General features: G+C 48.1%; 1 protein-coding gene across 1 annotated transcript in view; it reads right to left on the reverse strand.

Moving 5' to 3' along the window:
* The window catches only part of ASB18 (ankyrin repeat and SOCS box containing 18), a 61645-nt gene extending 51237 nt beyond the window's left edge, over positions 1-10408 (reverse strand). Inside the window, exon 1 of the mRNA XM_026491628.4 lies at positions 10164-10408. Within this exon, the coding sequence (XP_026347413.2) occupies positions 10164-10380 (217 nt within the window). The 5' untranslated portion in view covers positions 10381-10408. The remainder of the gene's footprint in view (positions 1-10163) is intronic.
* Positions 10409-15095: the final 4687 nt, after the last annotated feature.

Raw genomic sequence — 15095 nt, forward strand, 5'->3', positions numbered from 1 at the left:
CTGATCGTTATGTCCTGTCACCCTTCATATCCCTTCTAGGAACGAGAACGTGACTGATCCTGCAAGTGAGGAGGGAGGGCTCCTGGTGGGCTCGCTCGGTTGCTTTGCAGCTCCGCATGGAGCAGAGTGTGGCCAGTTTTAGCTAGTGGATTTAAACTCGACTTCACTTATTTTTCTGCTGGTGAAAAATGAGAACGTCGGGCTTCCAGCAGAAAGACAGGAAAAAAGGCATTAAAAGAAATGAGAGTGACTATCAAAGACATCCACGTTATACAATGTTACTAATTTCAAATGCAAGTTAAAATAACAAGATTATTTAAAAGTCAAATTTTGGAGAAGTTCAGCGAAACTGATGCTTCTTATTTTGTAGGTGGAAGGGTAAATTTCTGTGCAATTCGGAAATATTCTATGTTGAGCTTATCTGTACGGGGGATTTTTCAGGTGCCAGCAGCCTACAGAGGCCAAGAGTCGAAGTCCTTGCCTCTGGGAAGTGTCACACTTTAGGAGAGGTAGATGAGGCAACCGGTAACTAGTGAGCAGGACAGATCCCTGCCAGGGAGAGGAACAGGGCTACATCGCACGGGGCCCTGGGTGCGTCTGGAAGCGGGGTCAGGCAGAGGGGGGGATTTGGTAGAAAAGAAGCAGCAGCCAGCATGCCCAGGGACTCAGAGCCGAGGTGAGTGGCAGGAACTAGACCTTTGGTGGACATGGAGACGGGCCACCCAGACCCCACGTGAGGGAGGACTTGTTGCCCCAGATGGCAACCCTTCGGGGTATAACTCAGCTGCAGAGAGCCGCCTCCCTCCAGAACACACCTCCCATGACCAATCAGGTGTGTGCAGAGGTCCTGCCGTCTTGACCCAATGCGGGAAAACTGTGAGAGGGATCTCAGCGCCAGAGGTCCCCTAGAGCAGGCCACACATAGCACATGGGGCCTGCGTCACAGGTCAACTTCTCCTCTGCCAGTCTGATTTCCTCCCTCTCTTCTCAGGCGTTCGTGCCCTGCAAATACCCTGTGAGGCAAACTCCACTCAGCATCAGACCGTGAGCCCCTGGGGCTCTCGGGCCACCCGGAAGGATGGGGGGATGTGCTTTTAGAGCACGTGAAGACAGGAGAGCGGAGAGATGGCCTGTCCAAGAGCCAAGAAGAGTGTAAGGGACGGATGGTGTCATTGGGGTACGGTTTCAACCAGAGTTTCTAACCACTGGTAAAGGACCCGGGACTTTTTTTTTTTTTGGTCTCAATTTGCCATGGGCTAATTCTTAAAAATATAATTAAAATTAATTATAAGAAAAAATACAATAGAAAAAAGTCCAGTAATCACACGCTGTCGTATTAATGGTCAAGTTGCTGTCAATATGTTTAAAAGCTTACTGTCAATTTCCATGGCAAACACTTGGCGGAGCATCATCTGCTTCCCACCGCGCTCTGGCTAGTGCTGTCACCCATCCCTCCCTGGGGTACAGAGTGGGTGAAAGGGTGCTGGCAGAAGTGGTGGGGTAAGTGAGCTCCTGGCGTATCTTCCGGGCCCTTGAACGCTTGCTATAAAATATGAACTGGAAGCTGTTGGGCTGGGGTCACCAGACTTTTTCTGTAAAGTGCCAGAGAGCAAATATTATCTGTAAAGTGTCAGATTTTGTAGGTCATACGGTCCCTGTGGCAACTCTTCAACTCTGCCGTGATAGCATGAAAGTAGTCATTGACAATGCGTAAATGAATGAGCATGGTCAATCAAACTTTACTTGTAAAAACAGGCAGCCAGCCCTCGGGCCATAGTTTGCTGACTTTTGCTGCAGGCAGTAGGGAGCCACTGCAGGTCTGTGGGAAGGAGAGAGGCATGCACCTCCAAACAGGAAGCTGTCATTGCACTCTTCTCTCCGTGTGCCTTTCCCAGCCCTCACTCCAGTGACCCTGCTATTTTCACAGTCAGCAGCGCATCCAGGTACCCGACACACATCTGACTGACTTCCCTCACCTATATCCTGCTTCTGGTTTGCTGAACTTCTTGAATCTGTAAATTTATGTCTTTCATCAAATTTGGGAAATGTTTGGTATCTATTTCTTTAAATATTTTTTCTGCTCCATTATCTTCCTGCTCTCTTTCTTGGACTCCAGTTGGATACGTTAGATCTTTTCAGTTGTCGCACAGTCTCTGTTCATTTTATTTTCTATCATTTTACTCGCTGTTCTTCAGGTTGGATACTTTCTGTTGATCTGTTTTCAAATTCACAGACCTTCTTCTGTGAAGCCCATTGTTGGTTAGAACAAAGCCAACTCTAGCTTCAAGGGCGGTGGGGGTGTTGTATTGCCTTAGGGACTCAGCAAAGAAGGAGGCACCTCGGGGCGCCTGGGTGGCACAGCGGTTAAGCGTCTGCCTTCGGCTCAGGGTGTGATCCCGGCGTTCTGGGATCGAGCCCCACATCAGGCTCCTCCGCTATGAGCCTGCTTCTTCCTCTCCCGCTCCCCCTGCTTGTGTTCCCTCTCTCGCTGGCTGTCTCTATCTCTGTCGAATAAATAAATAAAATCTTTAAAAAAAAAAAAAAAAGAAGGAGGCACCTCCTTGGTACCAATCTCTCCGCTGCCATCCTTCCTATGTAAAAAGAGTTTTTGTTTTTTCCAAATTAGATGATCTCATTCCATTGTTGAATGGATCCTCACTGCCTTTCCAGATAAGTGTAAACACCTGTCTAGAATTCTTGGTCTTACTTGCTTTGACTTTCCTCCCTCTGCTCTTATGAACACACCCTCGTTTCCAGGCAGGTCCCTCTTCCTTGCACAGGGCGGTATGCCCCTGTGTGCTCCACGTTTGCCCACTCTCCTCCCTCCATTTGGATTCCCTTCCTCTCGATCATAGCCTGTTAACAACATGTCCATCTATCAAGGGCCAACCCAAGAGAATTTTAGTGTACCCCATATGCTATTTGGTCTATTCATATTTATTATGTACCTACCGTGTGCCAGGATACGGTGAACAGGACAAACCCAGTCCCTGTTCATATCCAGTTGCTGAATTTGGTATTGGAAGATAAGGGGCAATGGGACAGTGAAGTAAACCCAGGCTACAGGTAATGCACTTGCCACTTCCAATTACTGCCTTAGGAATGTTTTTCCTGAGCAGAGCACACCATTGCAGGAACCATCATCCTCCTGGGAAGGAGAAAAGCCTCTTTGCTATCATCCTCATTTCTTTTTGTTCTTTCAAAACTCTCCAGTGTGCTTGGGAGTGATGCTAATAGAAGTATGTCATCAGCATACATTATTTCTTTATTAGCCTGTTTCTCAATTTTGATTCTGAAAATATCCTGATTTAGTCTAATTGCAATTTCACTGTGTTTCACAGGCAGTGACAATTCATACTGGGGGGAGCTGAGACGTGACCCTGTAGGATTTTTCTTCCTGCCCCATATGCTCTGAAGCTGGACCATTAGCTCTAAGACATGCATCTCATCTCATCACAGTGATTCAACCTGCTTCTGGGAAAAAAAGAGAGCCTAGGGTGTGTATCTGCTTGAAAGCAAAGAAATATCTTTATTCTAGGTGGTGGGCGATATTTTTCTGTATCTAAAGCAAAGACTGAAGCCATTTTATTCCTAAATAATTTAACTATATTCAAAGATAATCTGATGTTATTGTAGGAAAGTGTATTTCTAATAAATTCCACTTGATCTGGGTGAATCAATTCAGGCAGCGCATAATTGAGTCTGTTAGCAAGGACTTTAGCAAGAATTTTGCAATCAGTGTTAATTAAGAAGATGGGACAATAATTTGTGCATAATTCCGGATCTTTTCCTGGCTTGTGAATCAAAGTAATAAGAGCAATGCTCCGGCTGGTGGTGGGATAGTGTCATTAGGTGCTGATTTATAAGTACTTAGAAAGGTTTAATTTCATTTTGCTTCGAGCAGGGTCTCCCTGCCCCCACACTGTCTGCTCAGGGTGTGCAGCCGAGATGGCGGAGTGCTTCCCTCTCTATCCTTCCCTGTTGCCGCTGACCTCATGCTTTCCATTTCTCTTTTATTCGGCAGCCAAGGACCCCACTTATTCATCCGTGTTTTTTCTTAATACTCTTATTTGAATGATTTGAAGCCCGAGACTCCATGCTATTGATGCGTGTGGGCATGAGTATACATGTGTGTAAAGTAAAAGGGTTGTATGCAGTTTCAGTGGGGAAATTTGTTCATGGGTCTTCCTGCAAAATGTGTCTGGTGGGGAGGTATCAAGGGCCCTTGACTAAAACTCAGGAAACATACCTTGTTTACACCCTGCTGCGAACTGGCTATTGGCCAGTGGAAGAACAAATGTGAGCCTCAGTGTCCCCATCTGTAAAATGGAGCTGTAAGACGGACAACTACGGGCCTCAGGGAATGCTGGGAAGAGCACTGGATTTATACTTTCTACCAGCTGTGGGACCTCGGGCGTGTAACATAACCTCTTAGAGCCTCGCTTCCCTCAGCTGGGTAAGCGGGAAAGACAATAGCCCTCAGGAAGGTCCTTGCTACCTGTGATTCCTCTCTCCTTGCCTCCACTTGGGGCTGGCTCCAGTTCTAGCATGTTCTGGGTTGGGGACGTGTTCTCCCTAACAATGAGAAGAGGCTGGCCCTGTGCCAAGCTGCTGCTTATTTGGTGCATTCAAGTTCACGAACCAGTCTCCCACCAGCCCCTCCAGGAGATACCTTCCTTCCCCCGTTGGTGTGGAGACAGCCATTCCTTTGAAGGTGGGGTGGGGTCTACACAGGCCTCTGTTAGGGTGCACCGCACTTATGAAGGCAACGGGGTTTTGATAACGTCCTCCACAAACACAAGTCATTGGTCTCAAAACCTTAGTTAGCACAATTTATAAAGACCCTGAGAGATGACCTGACCAATCCCATTTTTTTAAAGTGAGGATATGGAGGTTCAGAGAGAGAGGGACTGCCAAGTTCAAGGCCACAGAGGCAGTGCTAGAGCCAAGGCAAGAACCCGGGTCATCTCACTGTTAGTCTCTCGCCTTCCCGATACACCACGTCTCAGAGCCACCAGCGGTGCGCGGGCTTCTGTCATTAGTCCTACAAGGGAGGGGCTGTGCTCATCTGACATGTGACTGTTTGGTTTGTCCTGGGTGATGGTCTCCTCCGTGCGTGGGGAAGGGGTGGCCGATGTGGCCCTAATGTGATGGTGGACTCAGGGTCAAGCCTGCAGGGGTGCTGGTTGCGTGAGAGGCTGAATTCCGCAAACAGACCCCATCCTGACGTGTACGCGCATGCCTATCACGCGCTCCCCACACTCGTTCCCACCTATATACAGGCTGCTCGGCGCGATCTCTTAATAAAAACCCAATTAGTATTTCTTTAACTTGCCTCCAGATGCTTAAATACCATTACCCCAAACACAACATAATGTCTCTAGTTTTCTGTTTCAATCAAGAATTCAAGTAGCATCTTGACTTGTATATAATATATCAGCAGCAAAATCATGGAATGCTGACATCCTTAATAATAGCAATTAGTAATCAGTTGTTTCTTAAGTAGTTTGATTACGCCAGTTACCAAATTGTACAGTTGCTGCATTTGGGGGCAAGAAGGGTCTCGCCACCCCTCCCCCAGCCCTCCTTTCTTCCTTCCCATGTTCTCGGTGGTTAGTGAGCTGACAGGCATTGAAGAGATGCAAGGACAAATGACGCAACTGTCACTGGTATTACACAGCAGAGCCTTGGTTTTAGCAGAAAGTAGAATTAAATATTTCTTCGCAGGAAGACTAACCCCAGTAGTGTCCATGGGAAGGCAGTCTGTGCAAACCCACCTTAAGGTCAGCAACGGAGCTTAGCCCGTCCGTGCCCGGCAGGACACACGGACTTTGAGCTCCTTCTCAGGGCAGAGACCCCATGAGGCTCTGGATACCAATAAGCGTTAGGCAAGGATTTCACCTTCAAGGAGTCATTTTTAAGTTTTAAATATCTGGTGGGTATAACGATTAGCCCAGCAAGGCCATGTGTTTCTGTAACTAATGGAGACTGAGGGCCTTATGTCCTCGTGGAGGGAGGAGAATCTGTGGGCCAGCTGAGCAGGGGCGGTCCTCCAGCGGAGGCCGTCCACCGAGCAGGGTCTGGAAGGAAGGGGTGGCCTGAGCAGAGGAGGTCCTCACTGCCTCAGAATTTGGGTGCAGCCCTGGTGGGGAGGCTCCTATTGGAATGGGGTGGATGGGATAGATGGGGGCGCTGGTTATGGGGGATCTGCGTGCTCAGCCCTGCTCAGCTTATCACACACAGAGAGAGAGAGAGAGAGAGAGAGAGAGGCCATGCCCCACTCACAGTCCATTCTTGCGGGGCAGCTGGTGGTTCTGCAGGGGCCTTGTGAGTTGTGTCGTTAGGAGAATCCCAGTCGATGACCATTCCCTGCCTGTCTGCCAACTGTGTAGGGAGGACACATGCTGCATTTTGCCCCATGATCCTCTAGGGCTAAAATTTCAAGTTCCTCTGACCTCCACCCTCCTCAAGGGGGGACATGTACACCTGGGGAGACTTCTCTAGGAAAAGCCGTTCCCACCATTTTCTCAGCTCGGTGCCTCTTTTTCTCTATGCTTTTATTGTGATGCTGACATGGATGAATTGGAATAAATTATTACTATTTTTTGTGTGTTCCATTTGGTGGAATAATGAGTTCACACTACAATACACATGGGGATTTCACTGACAGATACAAGGTCCTTGTGTGTTCACAGTGACAAGCACACAAGAGAGAATGGTTACTTTTCTTTTTCTTATGTTTGCAAATCGTCATCTTTGAACAATACTCAAAAATCTGCCAACCAGGGTTGTCCTTGGGATGGAAACTTTCCTCCTCTCCCCTATATGCATTGCCAGCATGCCACTTGGCTCCGGGCTCTCCCAGCCTGAGTGGGCATTCCCGGTGCTGGTCCTGCTGGCCTAGCCCCATTCCCCATCTTCATATTCCTCCCCTGGAGTTTTTAAATTCTTCACAGTATCCATTCCCGGTATGGGCTACATTTCAAGGTATTGCCATAAGTTCTGACCACTCTTCCAGCATTCTAAAGATCCCACATGTATATTTAAACCCAAACAGCTCTTGTTCCTGCCAAGGATGGTCTCCAAGGACTCACAGTTGCCTTGAGAAAGAGCTCGTTTGCTCCCACACTCAGCAAAAAGGAACTCACGCTCCATTGCAGGCTGTGACAATGAGTTTTGGGGATCATAGCCTCAGAGAAGCACAGAGATGGATGGGACCTCAGCACTGATCCGAGCCAGCGTTTCCCAAAAAGCACCTACAAGCGACCAAGTCCCCTGGTGGCAAAGCCACACCGAGCCTTTAATATACTTGTGCCAAAGTCCAAGCAGGTGACCCCAAAGGAAGCATCTCCCGAGCTCATTCCACCACGGACCTCTGTTTGGGAAGCCCTCGTTGAATCTCACGTCACTGGCCCAGAAAGGAAAAGTGACTTTCCTAAGGTCACACAGCTCATGGGTGGCAGAGCCCAAGCTTCCTTCCGGAACATTCCATTCCACGGCAGGAGCTTCTTCAGACCCCTGATAACCTCCCCATGCTGACGTCACCTGGGCTGCGAGCCTGGGAGGCACCACGCGTGTTACCCCTGTCTGCATTCTCCACTCTCTGTACTGCAAGCACACAGCACAGGCTCCGCACAGTCTCCAGCAGTCCCTCGGTTGTCAATCTTGGTTGGTGGCACTGGCACCTCTACTTGTCACCAAGACCTTCCCATGGACACACCCATGCAGTTCTCATCTTGGTCATTTATCTTTGTATTTATCCTGCTCTCTTGGTTGAGACCCTTGTCACCTTTCACCTGGAAACTGCCTTCAGTCACCCCCTAAGCGGGCTCTCCTCCCCTTTCTTGTTTCCTCCAAATCCTGCTTTCACATCGTGCCCAGAGCGGCATACACAAGACTGAGCATGCCGTACTCTCTGCCCCAAGTTCAAGGCCAGCCTGCTTTCCCTATAATAGAATCACTGGTAACAAGATGTTTTAATCATTCAGGGTACGATCATCCTGAAAGGAAAACAACCCCGAACTAACCCAAGCCCTTAAAACATGTCATCAGCAACGAACAGGTCTTGCCTTTCTGGATGATGCAGTTCGGTGGGGAGAAGTATATACATACGTGATTTAGAATGTAATGGGCTCATTGTGGGAAGGAATGAAATTCTCAACACAGATTTCATTGATTTCCAGTGTTCAGCAAAGTTGTGGTGGGCGGGGCAGTAAAGATGGTGCAGGGCAATTAGTAACGCGAAAAGAATGATACTTTAAATTGGGGATTCCAAATACACGGATCCCCAACCAGCTGCCACGGCTTCGTAAAGGGGGACGTGGATAGGGGGGACTTGCTTTTAAGCATAGCAGAAAACAGAGGGCAACAAAGGTAGGCAGGGTTCAGGGAAGCCAGCTAGGGGAGGCACAGCCCAAGTGGGAACCCTCACCCCTGTGTTTGAAGGGGCAAGCAGGGAGGTGAGAGTTGTCAGCCAGGAGCTGAGCCTTCGGCACGAGGATGAAGCCACATGGCAGCAGAGATCTGGCAGGGAGGGGACTCTGGAGCAAACACCCCACCTTCCGTGCTCCTCTTAGCACCTCCCATTAGCTGCATCCAACAGGCGTCAGAGAGCTCGCGGCAGGGGATGCTGTTCATAAGGTCAGCCTCCTAGGCAAGCACAGGGCAGGCAGTGTGCAGGGGGCAGCGGGGTAAATGCAAGGCATAGAGCTCCACGCTCCTGGCCAAATTGCAGTTTATGATGAGAAATTCCCTCCTTTGGAGAGACCGAGTGCCTGTCCACGCAAAGCTAAGGTCAGAACAAAGACGTGTTGTTCTTTGGGCTTGCGGCTCCTGGGCCCTCACCCTGATCGTGGCCACAGGTGTTAGGAAAACCAAGGGAAAGAAGAATCAGGAGACGGTTTCTCCCTAAAGCCTAATGCAGCTTGCTTAAGTCCCCAGTGACAGGCAGCCCAGGGGGTACACCCACACCAGGAGGGAACGGAGGGATTGTCACCCCCTTGCAGTCCCGATCTGGATCTCCCTCTTCACACAAAAGCCCCACTGGCTAGCACCAGTGTCCCATGCACACTTCCTTTTGGTATACTTTTCTGCACGTGGGAGCATGTGTGTGTGACACATGCACGCACACATGTGTCAGGAGGGACTCAGTCTGGTGGGTGGAGAAGAGCCCTCTGTACACTTCGTCGGGGCCAAGCACATCTGACAGCTAGAACACAGCACCACGCAATTTAAAGTAAATCTTGCACCAGCGCAAATAGTTCCATTTGTTATACAAAGAAGTTCTGCAAAATGACCAAAAAAAAAAAAAAAAAAAAGAGAGAGAGAAAAAGAAAAGAAAAACGGGGAGAGACTGCCCACCTGCATAGACAAGCCATGTGTGAAAAGGTCTACAAAGAAAAACAAAGCCCTGTGGCTAAGACTTTGTCCCCAGCAGTGAAGGAAGGACGGGTGGGTAGGCGGTGGACAAGGACCAGCGCGCGCGTTTTCAGTTGGTGGCTCAAGGACAAATACTCATCCCTGGCAATGTTGAGGGTGTGGTGAGACACACACTCACTGTCAGAGGAAAGAGAAACCCTTTCAGAAAATGGTTTGGTAACTTTTCTGTCCTTGTTCCTGTAATTCTGCTCCTAGGAATTTATTTGAAGGCTATAACCTGAATAAGAAAGAAGCCATACGAATGCTAATAAGATGCTAATTGTGGCATTACTGATAGTAGTAAAAATGTAAACAGCTAGGCCTCTCTTGTAGGCATTTGGTTTAAGTATTTTGTGATTAATCACCTCAATAGGTGATTGAAATGAAGAAGACTATGTAGCATCGTGGAAAATACTTTAGCTATATTAACGCCACAGAGCAGAAGACAACATTACCTCGACGGCGCGGCTATAAGGGGGTATTTACACACACCGAAGAAGCGGAGCAATGGAAGCAGGTGCACGTGCAGGGGCAGGACGGCGGCGCCTGGAAATACCTTTCCTCTTTTCAAGTTGCGTCACGCGCCCCGGTTGCGCGGTTGCATAGCAACACGCAGTACACGCCGCGTGTATAAGCGGGCACCGGACAGGCCAGCGCGCATCAGGTGCCTTTTTCACCCGTTCACCCTTCCGCCTCCAGGAACGGCCCCCCTCCCACGCGCTCGTGGTGGGAATTCGGCGGCAGACGGTCCCGGTTACCTACGAGCACGCCGGCGGGCAGCCGAGCCGAGGGCTCCTTCATCCAGTCGTCATTGGCCAGCTCTATCACGGCGTCCACGTGCCCCACTTCGGTGCAGATCAGGTGGCCCACTCTGTCCTCATCCCTGGCGTCCAGGGCAGACTTTAATCTCCTCACTAAATCGGAGTTGAGTGGGTAATCCGGAAGGCGATCGGAGTTGGACATTGTGCTGTTGTTTGTGTTTCGACCAAACTTCTCTTCTCAACTGAGTCCAAAGGCAGCAGCTGCGCCGCGCAGGGCACTGTGGGCGTTGCTATAAATAGAAAAAACCTGGCTCCCATTTCGGCTGCTGGGGAGGGCCACTGGCTGGCGGCCTTTTTCTTCACCGGGCCATGGGAATCAATCTTCCTAAAGGTCTCTGTTAAGGATTATCCTAGAGATGGGGCAGTAGACAGGTCGGTAAGTGGGGGAAGAAGAAAAGGGGACAATATTTTAAAACAGAACTCTCATAGGTACTGTTGAACAATGCCTTCTTTAAGCAAAAGTGAGATTCTATCCCGAAACTGATTGAAAGAAGTAGCAGTAGCTGGCGCTCCCCTTTCCATCTTTCCTTGAAAATGGACACGATATGTGGAGACGTGGCAGCCATATTATAGCCATGAGGTGACAGTCAAGAGTGAAGGAGCAACACTGAGGAGAATGGAGCACGAGGAGGGGAAGAGATGGCTTCTCAATGATATTTCTGGACCTTTGTTTCAGCTCTGGGCTGGCAACCACCAGACTTCCCGTCTTTATTCCTTAAGCACTGTTCACGAGTTTTCGATGACTTGCAGCTCGAAGTGTATTCACCCTACCTTTAAAATCATGGAAATGGCCTGGGTTAGTCTACAGCGATTCAGAAGTGGCTCAGCCTGTCATAAAGATGTGGATGATCTCCCCAAGTCTTCTGGTCTTTGGCAATTGAGCTCTGGCCTCGCATGATAAAATCCCACTGTATGTTGCTTGGACGGCAGCCAACCCCAGAATCCTTGAAGGAGGAACAGTGGCATTGCGGGCCAGAGTCATCAGTAGTGTCCAGGGCCACCTGACCGACTGCCTCCCGGTGTCACAGGAACTGAAAATGGACCCCGCTGGAAACATTCTGGGAATCCCTGGCAATGGGTTTTTCCCAGAAGGGAGATCTTAACTCAATGGATCAGTCTTCAGTTCAGATGTCTGACCAACTTGCAGAGAGGGGGGTTGGCCTCTGATTCTTCCTTCGGCCAAAGAATTATGAGTTTTGAGAGAGATTTTTGAACCTGAATTTCCCAGCACAAATGCGTGGCTGTATCAAATGCCTTATGTTTAGAAAGAAATACAGCAACACCAGCACCATTTGTGTAAATACAAAGATAGGGAGGGTAGTGGCCATAGGAAAATTTTTGGAATTTGGGTAAGGTAATTTAAAGAAAAAAACCCGAGAAATATTAGAGATTGCTAAACTTCAAATCAGAAGGGAGGTAAAGATGAAGCACTTGTTAGGCAGATAATAAGATGACAAAGCCTCAAATATGGCACTCGCTGATCTTAATTACCAAGCTATCTGCTGGGTGCTTAATCAGTAGCACATATACTATGCTAATTATTCCGGCTAATTTTGTTATAATGTAATTCTTTATCAACCCTGCTATGTATAAATTAGGAATTGAAATGTAACTAACACAAATTATATTTAAGGCAACATGAATTTCTTTATTTCAGTGTGAAATCTTCTAATCTCTATTTCTTTATCTTTCCTTTTTTTGATGAGCCCATGAGAACCACCCCCTTCACTGCCCACCCTGACTCAGTGCCCTACAACCTGACTATTATTTGAGGAGAAAGGAGCCCAGCACCGATACAACCCCCTCCCCCCCCCCCCCCAGCTTCTTGGAAATCTTATCCGTGACTATCTCCTTCAGTGATTGTCCTTGAAGGGTGCGGAATGTATTTAAGCAATCAATGGCAGACAGACACTGGCTTTCTCCAAATCGGATAACGATTGCTTCATTGTTCTGTCTTAATGTTTAAATAATCACCAGAGGTACCATAATTCATGTATTTTCAGTGGTATATTGTATGTGACTTATGTCGATTTGTTTACAAATGTGTTTAGTTGAGAACTAATAACACAGATCCTCACAGAAGAGCACAAACATTATCTAGAGATTTTTATGTCTCGCGAGCTTGCATTCAAATGAGGTCAGGCTGGCACAGAAGTTGGTGGAGCTGTGCAGAGCCGCCGGCAGGCCTTCAGAGACTGCCAGCCATAGAGCTTTCAAAAAAAATGAATATTTTTGGTTTTGAATTATTTTCCAGCAAAATAACAATGCTTGTTGAACAAATGGGTACAGTGTGGGCCTAATTGAGTCTTAGCACCATGCTAGGGTTGAACGTGAGTGACAGTTGCCAATGGAAGGTCGTGGTCTGGGAGAAACGGCCAGTCCCAAATACTCAGACCCCATTGTGACCTCAGGGTAAGGGACAAGCATTGGGCATATTTGGATTAACTCAAAGTGACCATGAAGTGGATCCACTTCTTCGAGCCTGAAATGCCTCTGCTGTCTCCTGAGGTTCTAGAGAGCTGTTCCTTTGACATATAGGTTCCCCACTAGTAGGCCCCCGAGTGTTCTTAGCTCGTACCTCAACTTTGAATCCAGCTGTGGACCCTCCCAGCTCAGGGCTGCCGTGGGGCTCCCTTCCCAGGCCATGCTCCTATCTCTCACGATTCTGTCCTCTCTCTGGTTCCTGCATCTTGATTCCAGAGTCTCCCACTTCTCTGCTCCAGCAACACAGATGCTTCTCCCTGTGGTCAGAAGCTTTTTAATTTGGCTAAAGTTTCCTCTAAATCCCTTTTTAATGGGTCTCTCATAGCTTTTTGGGCCTGATGGTTTCAACCAGGACATTTGTGTGAATGTATTTACTGTTGTGTGGCTGGACTGGCTTGTCCATCAACCTATTAGGCCACGGGGAGCCACTTTGTAAAGTGGCATTGTTATGTGGTCTTTATGGGCAGCTCTTTGAGCAAGGAGAAAACAGAAGCCCCTTTCATTTCCTTTGCATTTTTGAAGGCTTGAAACAACACAATGGGATGTGGGCACAAACGAGATGTGATGAAAGCCATTTACAACTTTTGCAAGGTTTTTTTTTTTTTTTTCCCTATTGCGGCATGATTTATGATGGCACAAGGATGGAGTTGTACAGTTGCAGATGCAGACATTTCCATTAATGAAACCCTCAAAGACAAAATAACAAATGAGTTTCATGCAATAAACACTTTTTGAGCCCTAGCGTACGCCAGGCGCTTCTCCGTGTGCTGGGAGTGTAAGATACTATAAACTAATACGATTATATGGTTCGTGACACATACCAGGCACTCTTTTAAAGGTGTTGCATGTATAAACTCGTTTCCTTCTAGCAAGAATCTTGCGAGGTAGTGCTCTCATTATCGCCCCTTGGCAGACGGAGAAACTGAGCAGTGAGACAATTTGCGTCCAGCCACACGGCTGCTAAGTGGCAAGACTAAGATGCAAATACGTGCATCCTAATGTGCTCCTTGACACTCCGGGTCGAGCTTCTCGGCTGTCTGACCCCTCCCTGCAGGTCCCCTTCTGCTCTCCTGTAGTCTGTTTCTTCCTCATCCTTCCTTTCTGTTCTTTTATCTTTTTTGAGATGGAGTCTTGTGAGAAAAGGTGAGGGAACAGTGGGAGGAAGGAGAAAGGCACAAGGGCAAGGCATGGACTGGGAGTGTTTGGGGAACTTTGGGAGAAAAAGGACGAGGAGCATCTTTCATGTGTGCCGGCAGTGGACAAAGGAAGAAGGAATCTTTGGTTGCTGGATTGTGTTCCCTTAAGCCAGACATTGTGTTGAGACTGGACCACGGGGTCATGGCTTTTTAGGAGTCTTAACAGTTAATTCCGTGTATCACTGCCAGTGACTGGGTGACAGTGAAGCATCCATCAAGCACAATGATGAGAGGTGAGAAGTTTGCCTTCTGAGAAACGTGAAGCCAACCTGATGGAAAGCAGACAGCGCAGTCACTTTGGGGTACAGGAGGACAGTTTGAGGGCAGTAATCTGCTTTCGAATTTTAACTCTTCCCAGGTCAGATAATCTTAGCAATAAAGGAAAAGGAGAGAAATGGAGACAATCTGTGTCCACGGTGGAACTTAAGGCAGAGTGCTTCATCATGACAAACATTTTGAGCAATTCCTGTGAAAACAGAGCAGGCAAGATTGAGAAAGGGCTGACCAGCTCACCATGGGCGTGACTGGGAGGAAATGCAGAGAGGAGTCCTGGGATGAGTATGGGGCTGATTTTGCCTCATCCGCAGGTTCAGAGAGGGGCCCCGAGAACCACAGTGCATCCAGAACCCCAGAGTCTCATGTCACATTCCATTCCTGATGCCCGGCACACACAGGCAGAGGCAGCGGGGGCTTCTTGGGAGGACAGCCATGCATGTTTCCGGAAGGGGGCCCCATATCGGCCATTTCAAACTAGGAACAATCCAAATGTCATCAACAGTAGAGTGGATAGAAAAAATTGGTATATTCCTGCAGGGGAAAAGAGAGAGTAACCGGGAGGACTATACCACAGTTACTTGCAGCAAGTGCTTGGCTCTCACAAATACAATGTTGAATAAATGAAAGTTGCCAGACCCAAAAGAATAAATGCTGTGGGACACCATTCACATAAAACTTAAAAACAGGCAAAGGTAAACTATAGGGATGGAAGTCCAGACGGTGATGACTTTTTCCCGAGAAAGTGGAGGTAGCGAGTGGGAAGGGACATAGAGGAATTTCAGGCAGTGTTTTACTTCTTGGACTGCTTGATGGCTACAGGGGTGTTTGTGATAATTCACTGAACTGTGATGTTGTCTGTGTGTGTGTGAACTTTTCTCTATGTACCTTGTACCTTATAATA

Source organism: Ursus arctos, unplaced genomic scaffold, assembly GCF_023065955.2.
Source record: "Ursus arctos isolate Adak ecotype North America unplaced genomic scaffold, UrsArc2.0 scaffold_1, whole genome shotgun sequence".
Lineage (NCBI taxonomy): Eukaryota > Metazoa > Chordata > Mammalia > Carnivora > Ursidae > Ursus > Ursus arctos.